The sequence below is a fragment of the Schistocerca piceifrons genome, chromosome 9 (genome assembly GCF_021461385.2).
Source record: "Schistocerca piceifrons isolate TAMUIC-IGC-003096 chromosome 9, iqSchPice1.1, whole genome shotgun sequence".
NCBI classification, from domain to species: Eukaryota; Metazoa; Arthropoda; class Insecta; order Orthoptera; family Acrididae; genus Schistocerca; species Schistocerca piceifrons.
In genome coordinates, this window is record NC_060146.1 from 161,084,942 (window position 1) to 161,105,121 (window position 20,180).

At 39.8% G+C, this 20,180-nt stretch overlaps 1 protein-coding gene across 10 annotated transcripts in view; it reads left to right on the plus strand.

Annotated features, from left to right (window-relative positions):
• LOC124717235 (YLP motif-containing protein 1) overlaps window positions 1-20,180 on the plus strand; it is a 404,334-nt gene that overhangs the window by 246,027 nt on the left and 138,127 nt on the right. For all 10 annotated transcript variants that reach the window (XR_007005724.1, XR_007005722.1, XR_007005723.1 and 7 more), the window contains exons 18-19: window positions 182-301; window positions 3,250-3,426. Coding sequence is in view for 5 of the 10 variants with exons in the window: in XM_047244037.1 (XP_047099993.1) it covers window positions 182-301; window positions 3,250-3,426 (297 nt within the window). In the remaining 5 variants the exon portion in view is untranslated. The remainder of the gene's footprint in view (window positions 1-181; window positions 302-3,249; window positions 3,427-20,180) is intronic.

Below are 20,180 nucleotides of genomic sequence, written 5' to 3' on the forward strand. Positions count from 1 at the left end.
AGTGTGTTTTACGAGCTACATGCAAGATATCTATAGTGTAAATTTTTGTTGCGCAGTGTGTAATGTGTTCATAAATGCGTAAGAAGAGAAAATGTTCATTGTAAAATTTGTTAAACAGAAAGTTTCGAAAAATCAAATTAAGTATCTTCTGACATTCATTTTTGTGTGCTTCATTATACAGGATAAAGAAGTTGAAATGGGTGGTTCAGCTCCTAGAATTCTCTGCCTTGATGATTACTTTATGGTCGAATCTGAGAAAGAAGATAAAGATCCAGAAACAGGGCGGAAGATTATTACCAAGGTAATGACAGTTCGTATTCTTAGACACTGAAGCTTGCGAACCTATTGATATTTGCCAGATGCTAATAATACTAACATTTAGTGATCTGCTTTTGTCTGATTACACCAATAAAATATTTGAAATCGATGCCAGGAGGGAATATGCTTGACAGAAGTATGTAGTACTTAAGGTCCCACCCCCAGCACTTGAAAAGTGAGAGCATTTTGTGTTAAATTGAGCAATTTGAGGTAATTGAATGAAATTCCACTGTGTCTCATAGAGCAGCAACCTCATTACTATTTGGAGATACTCCTCATGCCTACCACTGAGCAAGGCGGCACTTGACTTGCTTTCAGATGTAATAGATTGAGACCCCTTACTGTTGTCCTGCTTTCTCTTGTTGTTCCAGCCAGTTTGCTCTCATAGGATAGCTGTATTTTTATGAGGGCATTGTTCATACTGAGTAACTCCTATCTTGCGCAATAATTAAGTGCTCTGTTGTGGCTTGTGCCATGAGCTTTTTGCACACTACATATGTGATTATAGATTGGCATTGAAGAAATAGAAGTGCAGTTAGATGCTCCTGCCTGCTGCTCGATGCCATTTTCATTTGGTGCATACTGATGTACCCTCGTATACATGTTTATATGTCATCCAGGATTTGCTTGCCATAATATATATTGAACATAAATAACTTTTTTTCGGGAGGGGGGGGGGGGGGGGGGGATGCAAAAATCAGGTAGTCCACAAACCGAACAGAAACAGTTATAGATGAAATATTTCTAAATTGTTTCAGAGTCGAAGGTAAAGTACAAGCAGGATTAGTCAGATAATACATATTTTGTAATTGAACATAAAACCCCGCTGGGGAGCCGTGTATTTGCCCTCTAGGAAGCCCGTGCCACTGGCCTGCAATATTGATTGTGTAGGTACTTGTAGGGAGGATGGGGGCATCAGAACAAGCAGAATTGGAAGGAAAAATCTAGGAATGTAGCTCAACTATGAAGAGAGTGTGTTAGAGGCAAAACTGTGAGTATTGAGGTAAGGTATTTCAGTGATGGATTTTTGTTCAGCATTCTCACAGATGGCTGACTGATGAGTGTGAAGATAGAGAGGTCACTCATTTCTACACTGACCAGCACGAAGTATGTGACCCGTAATAATTGATGTGTAATTATCTATTTAATCAAAATGCAGCACTTTATCCTATATTTTTGGATGAGGGCCATTATTGATGATGCTTTGTGAGGGTTGGTGTTGATTTTCAGTTGCACTAGCCTTAATTGTTTTTCCCTGCACAACCTGAAAAATTTGTCACTGGATGTGAGGCGATAATGTTTTCCTACTCTTGTAGCACTTATTGCTGTATCTTGTATTGTTCCTCTTTCATTGACATCTATTATTGAGATCTTTCAGCAATTATTGTAATTGTCTTTCTGGAGTAAATATGCTGTTAAGCCTTGAAGATGCTGCAAAAACTCTTGCATCGGTGGAAGATGGTCGGAGCATGCCGTACATTGCAGAAGTGTTGGAAACTACACCTTCCATGATTTTCCAGAACTGTAAGAGGGTACAGGGAAAGTGGAGACTATTCAAGGAAACTAGGATTGGGCCCAAGAAGAGCAGTGTTGGTGATAGAGAACCACTTCTTGCAACTTCAAGTTCACCACCACTGTCACACTGCTGTTGAATCAAGTAATCGATTCCACCTAGTTTGAGGAGTCGATGATAGTGATAGAACCTTCAGAAGAAGACTGGAAGCTGCCAATTTTCAATCCAGATGGCTTACTACAGGCCCAGAACTACCAGAGAGCATGAGACACATCGACTACATTTCACAAGAGAATATCGCGGCTGGAGAGCACAGCAGGGGAGCGAGTGTCATTCACCAATGAGTCATTATCTGACTGCAATCACCTGATGGTGGAGAGAGGGTCTGGAGGGAATACGTCTAGGGTACCTGATTTGGATGGTTTTCTTATGGTGTGGGCAGAAATCAGTATGACTGCGGGGGGCGGATTTGATCTTCATGGAGGACGTAAGCCTTACAGCCCATCAGTATGTGAAGGAAATCATTTAGGAGCATGTCGTGCTGTTAGCTCAATTTATTGATTATGATTTTACACTAACATGTGACAATGCACACCCACACTTTAACGGCCCTTATCAAAAAATATAGGATAAAGTGCAGTGAGAGATCTCCGATGAGGTGGAGATTCGTGCTATGGCTTGGTATGTTCGAACACTTGGGAGTGTACTGGACAAGCTGGGGAGAGGAACCTCTCAGAGCATACCTGAAATGTTTGATGTTGTGATTGGTGCAAGAAGAGGTAATAAACGCTTTTGAAGATGTGAAGAGAGGCGTGTGACATATATGAAGCCAAAGTGGTGGTGCATTGCCTTCATTGAGCTTCCTCAAAATTTGCTTAAAGTGTTAATCCATCTGTATTACTGTTTACAATCGTCTTTTTCTTTTCTTAGATAGGATCACACCACAAAATTTTATCATAAAGTAGTATATTAGTGTCAAAAAAGTGATCAAAATATAAAATAATTTTTTTAAAGAAATTATCTTTGCAGTTTTCATGCTGGTCGGTGTATTATCAGTGTTCTGTGAAGTATCATTTGTTTGTTTTTGACCTGTGTGGGCGTTCCACTATTTCTGTAAGTGGTGGCATGCTGCATTGCCATTTGGACTGTTTCACTTTCTCGAGTTCTGCTGCTATCCTCCTTTCCAAAGTCAGTTAATGTTCATTCAAAAAACCGGGGATAAATATGCTTTACTGGCCGCTGTATCAATAGTAAAAACTCTTAACTTAAAGTGAAATAGTTGTCCACCTTCTATCGTTGTAGCAGTTTTTAGTGCCTCTTGTAAGTAAGCATTCATTTCTCACTAATAAAAATTTTACGAATAGTAAAATTTTTCTGTTATGTTGTTGTTGATAATGATATCTATAAAAATTTGTCAGGTGATGGTGTACGAGTATGAAGCAGGCATGGATAAGCATTACCATGGTTCATTGTTGAAAGCATTCAAGAAAACAGTGAATGATGGATACTTTCCCTTTATAATTGTTGACTGCATCAATGATAAAGTAAAGCAATTTGAAGAAATGTGGAGCTATGCAAAGCAGAAGGGCTTTCAGGTATGTTTAAACTATCTATCTTTTATTTATTAGAGCTGCTTAAGAAGGTTACCAATTTGGTGCCCATTAAGATAAACAATCAAAATAAAGTAACCATATCATTAACTTACACTGGTGCTGAGCTATGTGTATGTTTCTGTAAAGAATTCCTAAATAACTGACTGCATTCCTCGTTAACCTGTGACCTCCAGATTGAGTGTGCTCAGTTCAGTCAGTTACCAATTTTATGTGTCACAACTTAACTCAATTCCTTATCGATATTCGTTGTAAATTTCCTATCACCTAGTTGGACTCTAATGAGCCGAAGTTTAAGTGTAATGATTACTCTGTAGTTGACAAAATGATTGTTGATATGAGGAATCAGACAAAATAGTTTACTCATTCCAAGCAACTGTACATTGTGTGTTTTATTGAACTCCTCAATTTTGTAAATACACGAAAATGAAATTACGTAAGGTACCAGAGGGGGAGGGATGGGGGCAATGTTGTGTTGAATTGAAATACACATAATGAAAATTCTATCAGTGTTCTTTAAATGCTACACATTACGTGTCATACCAAACTGAAAACCTGGCCACCGTGGCAGCATTGTTGCGATTATGCCCGAGAATTAAGAGGGGGTGGCAGTAGCTTACACTCAAGTACTCTCACAAGTGGAGTGCTGCCACAAGTCTAAGTGTCGCTGAATAAAGTGCCCATTTAGAACAAAAACAGAAATAGAATGTACAATATTTTTTACATTAACTGCTAACAATTCTTTGCTGGCAGTACACATAAGCAGAGCAGCAAGAAAGATTGTAGCATTGGCTAACAATATATCCTTGGGAAAAAAAATCACAAAAGAAAGAAAAGAGAATTTTATGGATGACAAGAAGATACTATACTGTATATTAGGTAGCAGAAGGAAGCAGAAAGAAAATACTCAAAAGTTATCAACAAAATAAGAAAACCTGTGCAGGAGGGAGTAGTAGTTTTGAAAGTATGGAAAGAATATTTCCAAAAACTATGAGGAGGACAGGATGAAACAGATACGTGTTATGAGATAGAGGTAGACGAAAGAAACGTCACCACTGAGGAAATAGGAAAAGATGATCAGCAGATGTTGGATGTAGAGAAAGCTGTACTAGAAATGAAAAATGGCAAAGCTCGTGGACTAGATGACATCACAGTGGAGATGATCAAAGCTGCAGGACCTACCGTAATTCCGTGACTGTATAGACTAATGAGTTTAGTATGGACATGTGGAAAGATTTCTGATGATGAAACAAAGGCATTTATTGTAACTATCTTTAAGAAGGGTAACGAGGTATCCTGTGAGAATTACAGAGGTATAATGCTACTGTGCCACTGCATGAAGATTTATGAAAGCAGAGCAGCATAGTTGACAGGACCGACTGTGGGCCTTTGGTAGAGAGCCGAGTGGAGGCTTTGAATCAGAAGCTCAAATGATCCTGCAACTATGTAGGCTGCAGATTCCTCAACTTCCGCAATAGAGTGGTGGGGTTTCAGGTTCCACTGAATAGGTCGGGAGTTCACGACATGCAGGAGGTGACTATGCAGGTAGCAGGGGCTGTGTGGCATGGACTGGGCAGGTTTTTACATTAGAGGGTCTTATGGAAATACAAAAAGGGCTTCAGCCTCAAAGGGTGCAGGCCAATTGTAGGAAGAAAGCAGATACAGGAACCATCAGTGCAACAGTTGTAAATTGTTGTAGCTGTGTTGGAAAAGTACCAGAACTCTGAGCGCCAATAGGCAGCACTGATGCTCAAATCGTAATGGGCACTGAAAGCTGGCTAAAGCCGGAGATAAGTTCAGCCGAAGTTTTTGCAAAGAACCTAATGGTGTTCTGAAGGGATAGGCTAAAAACAGATGGTGGTGGCGTGTTTTAGAAGTAGTTTATCTTGTAGTGAAATTGAAGCAGATAGTTCCTGTGAGTTAGTATGGGCAGAAGTCATTTTTGGCAACCGAAATAAAATAATTAGTTGCTTTTACTGACCTACCAACTCAGATGACTCATAAAATTATAATTGATGCTGACTAATTTACCCTCGATACGTTGGCAAAAATCCATGTTTAAAACCGTAGGTAAGCATTAAACGTCATTTGAATTTGTGCCAAACGCATTCTCAGAAAATTATTTCGAGCAGTTAGTTCATGAGCCCACTTGAATAACAAATGGTTGTGAAAATGCACTTGACCTCTTAGCAACAAATATTCCTAAGCTCATAACAAGTATCAAAACAGATGCAGGGGTTAGTGAACATAGGTTTGTCATACTGAGGTGGAATATTGTAACCCCCAAATTTTCCAAAAATAAACGAAAAATATACCTATTCAAAAAATCAGATACAAATTCGCCTGGCGCCTTCGTGAAAGATGTGCTGTGTTTTAAACGGTGTTGTGAATGCGTAAATTTAGCAGCATCCTACATAAATATTTAAATATGCCTACAGTTCTAAATTGTCATTCAATTACTGCATTACCTGACTAGAATATGACATGAGCATGAATGTGAACTAAATTGAAACACACAACCATTTCATATGTTGTCTGTAAAGAAGTGTATCTCCTTAAAATTATTCAGTTAGGTTCGTTGCCTACTTTCATACAAACTTATTTCACTCTTGACTATCACTTCATTTTTATAACAGGGAGACACACAACATAGACGAATTTTACTGATAAGATTTCCGAGCTTTAGCTGAGAAAGTTTTATGCTCTGACACCAGCAAAGAATGGTAGAAGTTAAAATAGTTTCTCATAGAATAGATTTTGATGTACAGTCAAGTAACCTTTACGTGGATTCTTTTTACAATGGCAAATATAAATGTCTGGATTATTTAGCAATTTAAACTTGCCGTATAAAGTTTTGATGAAATGGCGGCAGATAAATGAACATTGGTGTATCACAGAATCAATCTGTTCTGATTACGTGAAAATAACTGACTGAATTCGATTATAAGAAACATTAATCAGCATTACATAATTGTTCTCATCATTTTCAATCTGAAATAAAACTATAACTCTTGCCAATAAACTCATATAAATATATTACCGCTATTGGCAGTGTTGCAGATCGTCCACAGCGAAACAAAGATGGAATGCAGAGGATCAAGATAATTAATATTCTTACAGAAAATATGAGATAAACTTGGATAACATTATACTCTTATTTTTCTCCATTAATTTACAATAGGTAGTTTACATAATAGTAATAATGCCAGACCTTATCATAGGCAGCAGATTAAAGTGTGTCTTGCTAGCATCATGGCTACTCGAACAAGAAGAAAGAATGCAAATAAAAATCAGTGATAATAATAATTGTTGTTATAATTAAAAGATATCATTGTTTTCAGTATATTTTCTGTGGTTTGTTAAGTCACTGTTACACCGTTTCTGCACTAGCAAAACCAAACTGTTTCTCTGATAACACACTTGTCTCTCATGACATCACATATTTCAAAAAATAATAAAAAATGTTTTTATAAACTATAAAATAGAGGCATGGGTGCTATATTGCAACCAGGGCTGTTAGAAAAAATTTAGTGACAAAATTGTTTTTAACAGTCCACAACAGCCACAATATGCACTGATTTTAGTCATAATTATTCACTCTTCAGGTGATAGTCTCAGTATACTTAGAGTCATAATAGTTTTGATGTTGTTAATATACGAGAGTGAGCAAATGAAAACCTTAAATTTGTAATAACAAATCGAAATTTCACGCTGCCCGGTAAGTTGGTAAGCGTGCTACAAACAGCGTGCGGAATGGCCTGTAGATGGCAGCATAGTGCAGATGCACACATACTGTCGCAGTATCAGTATAAAGATGGCCGCCCCACTTGCGACTTGCACCAGGGAAGAACAGCGTTCTGTTATTTGGTTTTTGCATAGTGAAGGTGTGAAACCTATTGAAAGTCATCAATGAATGAAGGGTCAGTACGGTGATGCATGTTTGTCACAGCAGTAAGTCTATGAATGGAGTAGGAAGTTCGCAAATGGTGTGACTTCAGTGGAAGATGCTCCTCATCCAGGTTAGGCACAGTGAGTTGTGACTCCACAGAACATTGCAGCAGTTGAAGCCACAGTGAAGGAAAACCACCGAGTGACACTGACATTGCAGCATGTTTACAGATTAATCATGGGTCAGCACACCACATTGTGCATGATGTGCTCCAGTTTCACAAAGTGTTTGCAAGATGGGTGCCAGAGCAGCTGACTCCTGAAATGAGAGAAAGACGTGTTGATGCTTGTGAAGAACTTCTTTGGCGCTTTGAATGAGAAGGCGATGGCTTCCTTGCAAGAATCGTTACTGGGGACGAAACCTGGGTTCACTTCCACCAACCGGAAACGAAGAGAGCGAGCAGGGAATGGCGCCATTTCTCATCAGCAAAACCAAAGAAGTTTCAAACAGACCCATCAGCAGGGAAGGTTATGCTGACTCTTTTGGGACAAAAAGGCATAATTTTGAAGCATTACATGCCTAGAGGGACCACTGTCACCAGTGCATCATACACAGATCTCCTAAAAAATCATCCGCGGCCTGGAATCAAATTGCTGTCACCAGATGTCCTTTTGCAACACGACAATACAAGGCCCCACACTGCCCTTACAACGGTTTCAACAAACACAGACCTGCATTTTGAGTGTCTTCCTCATCCGCCATACTCACCAGACTTTGCCCAAAGTGATTTTCATATGTTTGGACCACTCAAAGACACAATGGGAGAAAGAAGTTCCGTTCTGATGAATAGGTACGCCATGCAGTGCTTAAGTGGTTGCATGGACTACCAAAATAATTTTTTTTCGAAAGGAATTCATGCACTTTGTAAGCGCTGGAGGACTTGCATTGAGCGTGGGGGAGATTATTTTGAAAAGTGCTACAGCTTTGTACCACTTCTGCACAATAAATACTGGGCTATTACAAATGATTGAAGCGATTTCATAAATTCACTGTCGCTCCATTCATTGACATATGGTCACAACACACTACAGATACGTAGAAAAACTCATAAAGTTTTGTTCGGCTGAAGCCACACTTCAAGTTTCTGCCGCCAGAGCGCTCGAGAGCGCAGTGAGACAAAATGGCGACAGGAGCCGAGAAAGCGTATGTCATGCTTGAAATGCACTCACATCAGTCAGTCATAACAGTGCAACGACACTTCAGGACGAAGTTCAACAAAGATCCACCAACTGCTAACTCCAGTAGGTGATGGTATGCGCAGTTTAAAGCTTCTGGATGCCTCTGTAAGGGGAAATCAACGGGTCGGCCTGCAGTGAGCGAAGAAACGGTTGAACGCGTGCGGGCAAGTTTCACGCGTAGCCCGCGGAAGTCGATGAATAAAGCAAGCAGGGAGCTAAACGTACCACAGCCGACGGTTTGGAAAATCTTACGGAAAAGGCTAAAGCAGAAGCCTTACCGTTTACAATTGCTACAAGCCCTGACACCCGATGACAAAGTCAAACGCTTTGAATTTTTGGCGCGGTTGCAACAGCTCATGGAAGAGGATGCGTTCAGTGCGAAACTTGTTTTCAGTGATGAAGCAACATTTTTTCTTAATGGTGAAGCGAACAGACACAATGTGCGAATCTGGGTGGTAGAGAATCCTCACGCATTCGTGCAGCAAATTCGCAATTCACCAAAAGTTAACGTGTTTTGTGCAATCTCACGGTTTAAAGTTTATGGCCCCTTTTTCTTCTGCAAAAAAAACGTTACAGGGCACGTGTATCTGGACATGCTGGAAAATTGGCTCATGCCACAACTGGAGACCGACAGCGCCGACTTCATCTTTCAACAGGATGGTGCTCCACCGCACTTCCATCATGATGTTCGGCATTTCTTAAACAGGAGATTGGAAAACCGATGGATCGGTCGTGGTGGAGATCATGATCAGCAATTCATGTCATGGCCTCCACGCTCTCCCGACTTAACCCCATGCGATTTCTTTCTGTGGGGTTATGCGAAAGATTCAGTGTTTAAACCTCCTCTACCAAGAAACGTGCCAGAACATTGAGCTCGCATCAACGATGCTTTCGTACTCATTGATGGGGACATGGTGCGTCGAGTGTGGGAGGAACTTGATTATCGGCTTAATGTCTGCCGAATCACTAAAGGGGCACATATCGAACATTTGTGAGTGCGTAAAAAAACTTTTTGAGTTTTTGTATGTGTGTGCAAAGCATTGTGAAAATATCTCAAATAATAAAGTTATTGTAGAGCTGTGAAATCGCTTCAATCATTTGTAATAACCCTGTAATATTTTAAAAATTATTTAAGGTTTTCATTTGACTCACCCTCTTAACATACGAGATGGATCTATATATATAACAATAAGTATTTTTGTAATAGTCAGGTTTACTTCGGTACTTAAAGATGCCTCAGAAATAACGGCGGAGACCATTACTTCCCCACCCCAATTTGGGTTTGCTGGATATGGAAAACTGGGAATAAAGCTATCCGGGGGATCCACGACACCCATAACTACTTACTCTCTGTGTTTGGTATAGAATTTTGTGGTATTAACAAACATTTGTTGACAATAAGTTCATATCATAATTATGTGAGTATTTATTATGAAAATTTCTGTGACTAGTTCATAGGAACTCCTTTCTACAACAATATTTTAAAAGTTTTTGATTGACATAAGTCATTAAAACCGTCGGTCGTTGTGTCGATGATGAGAAGGTCTTCCACCATGTCGAGTCTCGAGAACGTCAGCAAGTGGGGCTGCATTGAAGTCTGGATCTGCTGCTGGACCACATCTGCACTGGAACACACCAGGATTGTTGCCTCCCATTTTCCGCTAATTCATGAAGGGTTCATGAAAGTCGAAAATTAGTGTTAGTATACATGTCATATATTGGTGGTGCTCTGCAAAAGAACGGTTAGATTAGGGTTTGCTTTCACACACACAGATTCCCTTGATATACAACTCATTGTATGTGCCAGAATCATAACACTGTCCTCTCATTTCAATGTAGTGATCCACTATTTATTTATTATATTTTGTAAACGACACAGCACCAGTTAGTTTTTGTGGTGTCCGTCGTGATACTTTGTTTTCACCAGCACTGTTTATAAACATTGCTGCGTGATGCAATGGAGCCAGTGCCATAGCACACATTGTTGGTGCACCACAGCAGGTATAGTCTGATTCAAAATATCTTACTCACATAGCATAGACGTGACTGCACCACTAAAGGTCTGGCATGTTATACTGTTTTAAGTTGTTAACTGAAATCAACGTCTCTTATCATTGCAACTAATATCATTTCACTCTATGGGTGTCCGTAAAATCATTTTGAAAGTTATGATATTGTTTATTTAAAAAAATCCACAGTTTATCACATGTCTATCTCACCTTCTTTACACAGTTTTTAGTTACACATGTTCCACTGTCCAATTCACTGTCGGTGGTTTTACATTCCACACAACAGCTACATCAGTTTCATTTTGTTATAACATAATTAATGACCTTGTTAGTTGATTACATTTTGTGGCTTATGTCAAAAGATATTGACAAGGATCATGTAAACATTGACATTAATTCAGTTCATCCTCTACGTTAATCATCATTGGATCAGATAAGACCTGTGTTGATCACAGTGTACAGTCCCTTCTGTATAAACTCTTATTACATTCATCATTATTCATACGGGTAACATTACTTTTTGAAAGAATAGGACAAATGTCCATGTTCGGTATGTCAATCATAAGTGAGTTCGGAATACTTTACTAAGAAATTCTCTTAAGTCAACCTGTAGCCAAATGGTACACAAAATCTTACTCAAGCTGAGCCAGAGTCAATAATTTAGAAAATATACAGACTCACGTACAACTTATGGTCAACACATGTATGCGCTCAAAAGTTATCTATCCACTTAATTATTCATTTAAAGACACAGGATAATACATGAACATTTAAATTACATACAAGAAGTAGAAAACAAACAAAGTGCAATGTTTTTCCTAATCTAGCACAAATAATAAAATTCAGTATATAAAATATTGAAATGATATAGAAATTCACTAATCTTAGAATGTGATTCACATATCTCTGGCCTGATTGACTCTAGTTTCTTTATATTAGTTTTCTGCATTTTCTGGTTGTCAAGTGACCTAAAGTACAATTTTAAAATTAACAAGACACAAATTTATGAAATGCAGTAAGTATATCACTTATAACTACTATGTACAATACTTATACAAGTGTACCAACACTCGGCAGAAAAATGTTATTTACATCACTTCTGTAGTTATTACCATTTAGTGAAGGTATCTCTTTAAATCTCTGTAGCAATACAACCCTTTCATTTTGTCAGTGTTTACTTCTGCTAGTAAGTAACATTCTTCATGTAGGGACCTCTATATAGTAGGTGCCACTTCTTATTCTGTTTCTTTAAAAGTGATGCCTTGGGATGTATACAAATTCATTTACTGCCTATTCTTGTTGGTTGGTTAATTTCTTGTCGAACTTCATTTTACGGAGTTCTACTTACATAGTAATATTTCATAACACCATCTCCACCTTTTCTTGGTGTGACATATCCTTGTTTTGCAACTTAGGTATAGTCTTAGTGCATTCATTCTTCTCCTGACTATTACCCATTAACTCATTTGGTGTAAATCCAGTTGATAGGTGTGGTAAATCATTGTATATTTCAACAATATTGTTTATATCTAAAAAGAAAGATGATGAAACTTACCAAACAAAAGCGCTGGCAGGTCGATAGACACACAAACAAACACAAACATACACACAAAATTCTAGCTTTCGCAACCTATGGTTGCCTCGTCAGGAAAGAGGGAAGGAGAAGGAAAGACAAAAGGATATGGGTATTAAGGGAGAGGGTAAGGAGTCATTCCAATCCCGGGAGCGGAAAGACTTACCTTAGGGGGAAAAAAGGACAGGTATACACTCGCACACACACACATATCCATCCACACATACACAGACACAAGCAGACATTTGTAAAACAAAATTGTTTAGATATTCAATCAATTTTGTTTCCTTATTAGACATGTAGGTCCGGTAAATCTGTTTAATTCTCTGAACATTCGTTCTACTGGGTTACCGTATTTACTCGAATCTAAGCCGCACTTTTTTCCGCTTTTTGTAATCCAAAAAACCACCTGCGGCTTAGAATCGAGTGCAAAGTAAGCGGAAGTTCTGAAAAATGTTGGTAGGTGCCGCCACAACTAACTTCTGCCGTCGAATATATGTAGCGCCACACAGGCATGCTTTGCAGGCACAAAGATAAATACTGGCGCCAAAACCTCTGCGTCAGTAAACAAATTTAAAAAAAAAAGGTGGAAGATGAGCTTTTCTCTCTGCCCCGAGTTTCGACCACTGCATTTTCATACATTATCCAATGAAGTAAATACAAACTCCGTATTGTTCATCTTAGAATGTAGCAGCCTTTCAATGTACTACAAAAATCAGACTGGCAAGACTGTTTGGGATGTTTGTCAATATGGCTAACTCTACATTCTGAATTTATTCCTACCTGTGACAAGAGATGGTTGCTAATAGGAACTTTTATGAATTGTGAATCACATGCAGTATTCTCTTCACCATAAGAATAATACGAATGTAAACATTTTGCCATGTATTCCTACGTGTTTCCTGTTATCTCATTTAAATCCTGTCTTCCTAATAAACTACGAAACTAGAGTGAGACAACAGCAAACGCAGAAGAATATACATATCATGTCATGTTTATATTCGTATTATTCCTATGCTGAATAGTGATACAGTCAGAAATGAAGCACGGCAACTGACTAGATTTTTAAACCTAAGATGACTCTAATTTCTGTGCAGTATGTAATGTACTAAAGGGGCGTCCGCAAAAATTTTCAAACGGAGAAAAATGTTCGCTAAACTTTCGTTCAGAACATCTATCATATGCAGTCTATTATTTGGTTCTTGTTGATCGTTATCAAAGAAAGCGGCAGTGTAAGTAACAACAAATAGCAGTCTCTTGCCATTGTTTCACTAATGAGACGATTCCTCTCTCTTTTTTTTTGTTAACTGTAAGCGACGGTAGGTGCACAAAAGCAATCCATGCCGCAAGCGACGACAGGCCGTAAACACGCATTATGAGAATGCGACAAACAATGCATGCCACAGTATAATAATGCATTTTGAGCTTACAGTGACGAGAAACCTATCACAAAGAGAACGGTACTTATCAGATCAAAGAAAAATAAGCAATCAATTCAAACCAGACAAAGCACGTGAAAAAGGCTCTCTAGTATAAATACGGACGGAGCGCCTGACGCATAGCAATGATTACGTGGTAAAGCTTAACTGCTAAGTTTACCACACGTACCAAACTACTGTAGCTTTATCGTCATTCATTCGACCTAAATTGTCTCATATTACAATGGACCAACTTTGTTTCAGTTTGGAGTTGCGATCTAAAACGTTTGTCCCCCTTGAATTTCGAGTCTCAAATTCCAGGTGCGGCTTAGATTCGGGAAAATTTTTTTCCTTGATTTAGAGTTTCATTTTTCAGGTGCGGCTTAGATTCGAGTGCGGCTTCGATTCGGGTAAATGCGGTACTGCTAGGTGAAAATCTTGATATTAAGACATGTCTTATTCCATATTCTTCCATTATATTTTTCCATCTGCTTCCAGTAAAATAGGTAGCATTGTCTGTTATAACAGTGGTAGGGTATCCAATTGTTCTAAAGTAATCTTTAGTTAGCTTTCTCCCAATACTGCTAGCAGTTGCTGCACGCAAAGCCTACATTTTCAGATGTTTGGAGAATAAATCATATATAGCTAGGATGTATTTGACCCCCCCCCTTGAGCTGTCAGTAGGGGTCCTGTTATGTCCACTGCAATTACCTCTCTAGGTCTTTGTGTTATTATTGGGTGTAATTCTGTATCCCTGCACCTATTGTTTGGCTTTGCCTTTTGGCATATGTCACATTTTCTCAGTACTTCTTGGACTGTCTTTCTGGTTTGGGAAGTAACTCTATTGTTTAATTTTAAGTGTAGTTTTGACAATTACAAAATGTCCCCAATCCCAGTGGGTGAACCAGATTAAATCTTCAAGTTGATCTGTAGGGATGCACACACACCATCCACTGTTAGGCTCCTTCATTTTATAGAATAAAAATTTTATCATGTAACTATGTAACTGGTAACATTAATGTAAGACACTATCTTGTTGTTGTTTGAGGATGTCCCTAATGTTTTTCCACATAGGATCATTTTCCTGTGACTTTTACAAGTTTTTCCACATTTCCGTGTATCTTTCTTGATACGTCAAGTCTTTTATGAACAAAACTTTAAATTCCATAGAATTCTCAACTATTGCTGTGAATTCTGACATTCCTTGTGGCAATCTCAAAAGAGTATCCGCAACAACGTGGTCTGGCCCATTGTCATGTCTTATCTCAAAGTTATAGTCCTGTAGTGCCAGAGTCCCTCTAGCTAAATGTCAGTGTAGCAATTTACAAGAAAGCATTAATGCCTGATGGTCACATTGAATATTCACATACTTCCCATAGACATAATAATGGAATTTTTTTAAATGCAAAGACAACAGCCAATGCTTCCAGTTCTGTCACAGTGTACGCCCGTTCACATTTCACCAATATACAACTGGCAAATCTCATCATTCTTATGTCCAGTCCATTTTCTTGTTGTTCGGTTTGGAACAGATGTGCTCCTAAGCCATAGCTTGAATTATCAGTAGCAATAAAGAAGTCTTTTGACATATCTGGCTGGTGCAAGATTGGTGCATGCTTCTTTAATCCTATCAAAATCTCTGCATTGATTGGTCCAGCACCATCGTGCATTCTTTTTCAATAATCCTAGTAATGCGTCACTGTTTAATTGTTGAGTGGGTAGAAAATGCCAGGAGGAGGACGCCAAACCAATGAAACTCTTTAATTGTCGCTTAGTTTTGGGATAAAGGAAGTTAGCAATTGCTGTTATCTTAGTGGGATCTGGTTTGATACTCTCAGGTGAAATAATATGTCCTAGAAATTTAATCTACTTTTCGACAAATTTTGATTTCTCTATATTTATCATGACTCCCCTTTAGACAAATTTACTTAGAACATCTTGCAATAGATTAATGTGCTCGTCCCATCTCTCTGTTGCTAGTAAGAGATCATCAACATATGCTGTGGCTCAATCGAGCAACTGTGGCCCCAGCACATTGTCAAGTGTCGCAATAAATACTCTGGCGTGGTTAGCACACTGGACTCGCATTCAGGAGGACGACGGTTCAATCCCGTCTCCAGCCATCCTGATTTAGGTTTTCCGTGATTTCCCTAAATCGTTTCAGGCAAATGCCGGGATGGTTCCCTTGAAAGGCCACGGCTGATTTCCTTCCCCATCCTTCCCTAACCCGGGCTTGTGCTCCGTCTCTAATGACCTCGTTGTCGACGGGATGTTATTTGCCAGAATGATGATCTCAGATCTAAAGAGCTTAAGTATCCTTTGCCATAAAACTTCTGGATCTGCTCGTCTAAATTGTCGGGTTTCATTTGCACAGGCATGATAATTTTGTTAATGTCCCGTGCGTCAAGAACCAGTCTAACTCTTCCATCTGCTTTGCTTATTGTTAGTGAAGGACTACCATAAGGGGAGTTCAATGTCTCAATTATACCCCAGCCCACCATCTTCCTTATCTTTTTCATGACCTCTTCCTTTCTGGTCCAGGGGACCAAGTAAGATGTTCAACAATAGCTCTTATGTGGATATACCTGCATATCATAGACATATCCTTTCACGATACCAGGCTTATCTGCAAATACTGCAGGGTATTTAGATAATAACTCTGTCAATTGTTTAGCTTGAAATTCCTCAATGTTTGTTGCTTCATTTACCTTCTCCTTGATAGTGTCACTGATAGTCTTGGAATTGAGTGCATCATTATTTTGATGGATTATGACAGAATTTCATTTGTTCATTCTCCAACATGAGCTGTTTTGGAACACTGATGGAAAAAATCAAATTTCTTATTGGTTACAGGCTGCATGAAATTCATGGTTGAGGTCAATTGTCGTCTGTTGCTGATGGTATTTAAAGGTGAAGGTCGCATGGGCAACATCTATTATTGCCTCCTTCTTCCGCATAAAATCTAGTCCCAGTAAGACCGAAAGATTCTCTACTAAAAGGAATGTGCATGCTGTGGATCCAATTTCCATTTGAATCTCAGCTTGAGTCTGGAACTTGATTGTTTGGGCCTTCTGTCCTAGTGCACCTACAACTTTGCAGTTTGAAACAGGCAAAACTGGTAATTTTCTAATCTGCGAGGCCCTTTTATAGAACTGCATATTCATAACTGACACACTCGCTCCGGTATCAAGAAGTGTAGTGGTGGTCACATTGCTTATAATTGCAGTTATTCGTGCTTGAATTATTTATTTCTTCTCTTTGTCCAAAATGGTGGGCTCTTCGACCTACTGCCTTCGTTTCCATCCTTGGTCACCTGTCGAAGGCATACAGGGCCCGATTTTAGTTTGATGGTTTCTTATTATTTGGTTCCTGCTCAGAAGGCATCTCCACTATCCTCGCATTTTGTTGGTAGTTAGTGGAAGATGGTCTTACTCATTTATTCCACTGTTGTGGATAAGGATTATCCTGCATGGGTATAGCGTGCATAAAATTTATTGGCTGTGAATGCGAACCATATGTTGGTTGTGGATTCCAACCACTAGGACCTGGCTGTTGCCAGTATCCTTGCCCTGACCGCATGTTTTTTGGGTTGTCCACATAAGGACTATTTTGCCCACTTCCAGTTCTCCTTTTACGATTAAAATGGTTATTTACATTTTCGTTATCACCCTGTTGATGATTATTATTCAATACAGGTTGGTTTTGATTGCTTTTGTTACTGTTGTTTTCTACCTTTGATCCATAATTCATTTTATTATTGTTGTAATAACCTCAATTATTGAACTGTTTACTTTTATTTTTCCTAGGACTGTTATCGCCCGAGATTGAAGGGTTCCCATTCCATGATGGTTTACCATTATTATTATTCCTACCATTGGCAATTCCTTCAGTAGATTTTCTTACATCCTCCTGTACTAAATCTAACGCGTCAGTTATGATAAGAAACTCCTTTATATCAGTATCAGGGGTGTTAAATAATTGTTGTCGAATAGTGACTGGTATTCTTATTTTCAGAACTCCCAACAAATCTCTAGGTATTACAGGCTCATCCCAGTGACTGGCCATATTTTTATATTTTTCAAAGTATTTCCTTGGTGTACCCATCTTTGGGTTATACATTTCGGCACTGTACACTGTTTTGCGTAATCTTTCTTGTATAGACTCAGACCAAAATTGCTCTAAAAATTCCTTTTCAAATTCGCCAGAACTCAGAAATTTTGTCAGTAGAATAAAGGTAAGGTGCTACTTAACTTTCATGCTGGATATGTGTGTGTGTGTGTGTGTGTGTGTGTGTGTGTGTGTGGGCGCGCGAGTGTATACCCCTTCTTTCCCCCTAAGGTAAGTCTTTCCGCTCCCGGTATTGGAATGACTCCTTACCCTCTCCCTTAAAACCCACATCCTTTCGTCTTTCCCTCTCTTTCCCTCTTTCCTGATGAGGCAACAGTTTGTTGCAAAAGCTTGAATTTCATGTGTATGTTTGTGTTTGTTTGGGTGTCTATCGACCTGCCAGCACTTTCGTTCGGTAAGTCACATTATCTGTGTTTTTAGATATATTTTTCCCACGTGGAATGTTTCCCTATATATATATATATATATATATATATATATATATATATATATATATATATATACACACACAAAATTCAAGCTTTCGCAACAAACTGTTGCCTCATCAGGAAAGAGGAAAGGAGAGGGAAAGACGAAAGGAAGTGGGTTTTAAGGGTGATGGTAAGGAGTCATTCCAATCCCGGGAGTGGAAAGACTTACCTTAGGGGGAAAAAAGGACAGGTATACACTCGCGCGCACACACACACACACACACACACACACACACACACACACACACACATATCCATCCACACATACAGACACAAGCAGACATATTTAAAGACAAAGAGTTTGGGCAGAGATGTCAGTCGAGGCAGAAGTGTAGAGGCAAAGAAGTAGTTGAAAGACAGGTGAGGTATGAGTGGCGGCAACTTGAAATTAGCGGAGATTGAGGCCTGGCGGATAACGAGAAGAGAGGATATACTGAAGGGCAAGTTCCCATCTCCGGAGTTCGGATAGGTTGGTGTTGGTGGGAAGTATCCAGATAACCCGGACGGTGTAACACTGTGCCAAGATGTGCTGGCTGTGCACCAAGACATATTTAGCCACAGGGTGATCCTCATTACCAACAAACACTGTCTGCCTGTGTCCATTCACGCGAATGGACAGTTTGTTGCTGGTCATTCCCACATAGAATGCATCACAGTGTAGGCAGGTCAGTTGGTAAATCACGTGGGTGCTTTCACACGTGGCTCTGCCTTTGATTGTGTACACCTTCCGGGTTACCGGACTGGAGTAGGTGGTGGTGGGAGGGTGCATGGGACAGGTTTTGCATCGGGGGCGGTTACAAGGATAGGAGCCAGAGGGTAGGGAAGGTGGTTTGGGGATTTCATAGGGATGAACTAACAGGTTACGAAGGTTAGGTGGACGGCGGAAAGACACTCTTGGTGGAGTGGGGAGGATTTCATGAAGGATGGATCTCATTTCAGGGCAGGATTTGAGGAAGTCGTATCCCTGCTGGAGAGCCACATTCAGAGTCTGGTCCAGTCCCGGAAAGTATCCTGTCACAAGTGGGGCACTTTTGTGGTTCTTCTGTGGTGGATTCTGGGTTTGAGGGGATGAGGAAGTGGCTCTGGTTATTTGCTTCTGTACCAGGTCGGGAGGGTAGTTGCGGGATGCGAAAGCTGTTGTCAGGTTGTTGGTGTAATGATTCAGGGATTCCGGACTGGAGCAGATTCGTTTGCCACGAAGACCTAGGCTGTAGGGAATGGACCGTTTGATGTGGAATGGGTGGCAGCTGTCATAATGGAGGTACTGCTTGTTGGTGGGTTTGATGTGGACGGACGTGTGAAGTTGGCCATTGGACAGGTGGAGGTCAACGTCAAGGAAAGTGGCATGGGATTTGGAGTAGGACCAGGTGAATCTGATGGAACCAAAGGAGTTGAGGTTGGAGAGGAAATTCTGGAGTTCTTCTTCACTGTGAGTCCAAATCATGAAGATGTCATCAATAAATCTGTACCAAACTTTGGGTTGGCAGACTTGGGTAACCAAGAAGGCTTCCTTTCACGCCGATCACCTGCCACCCTACCTAAAACCTCTTTCCTCATTACCTTAGCCAGCTTCATCCTGACCCACAACTTCTTCACTTTTGAAGGCCAGACATACCAACAATTAAAGGGAACAGCCATGGGTACCAGGATAGCCCCCTCGTACGCCAACCTATTCATGGGTCGCTTAGAGGAAGCCTTCTTGGTTATCCAAGTCTGCCAACCCAAAGTTTGGTACAGATTTATTGATGACATCTTCATGATTTGGACTCACAGTGAAGAAGAACTCCAGAATTTCCTCTCCAACCTCAACTCCTTTGGTTCCATCAGATTCACCTGGTCCTACTCCACATCCCATGCCACTTTCCTTGACGTTGACCTCCACCTGTCCAATGGCCAACTTCACACGTCCGTCCACATCAAACCCACCAACAAGCAGTACCTCCATTATGACAGCTGCCACCCATTCCACATCAAACGGTCCATTCCCTACAGCCTAGGTCTTCGTGGCAAACGA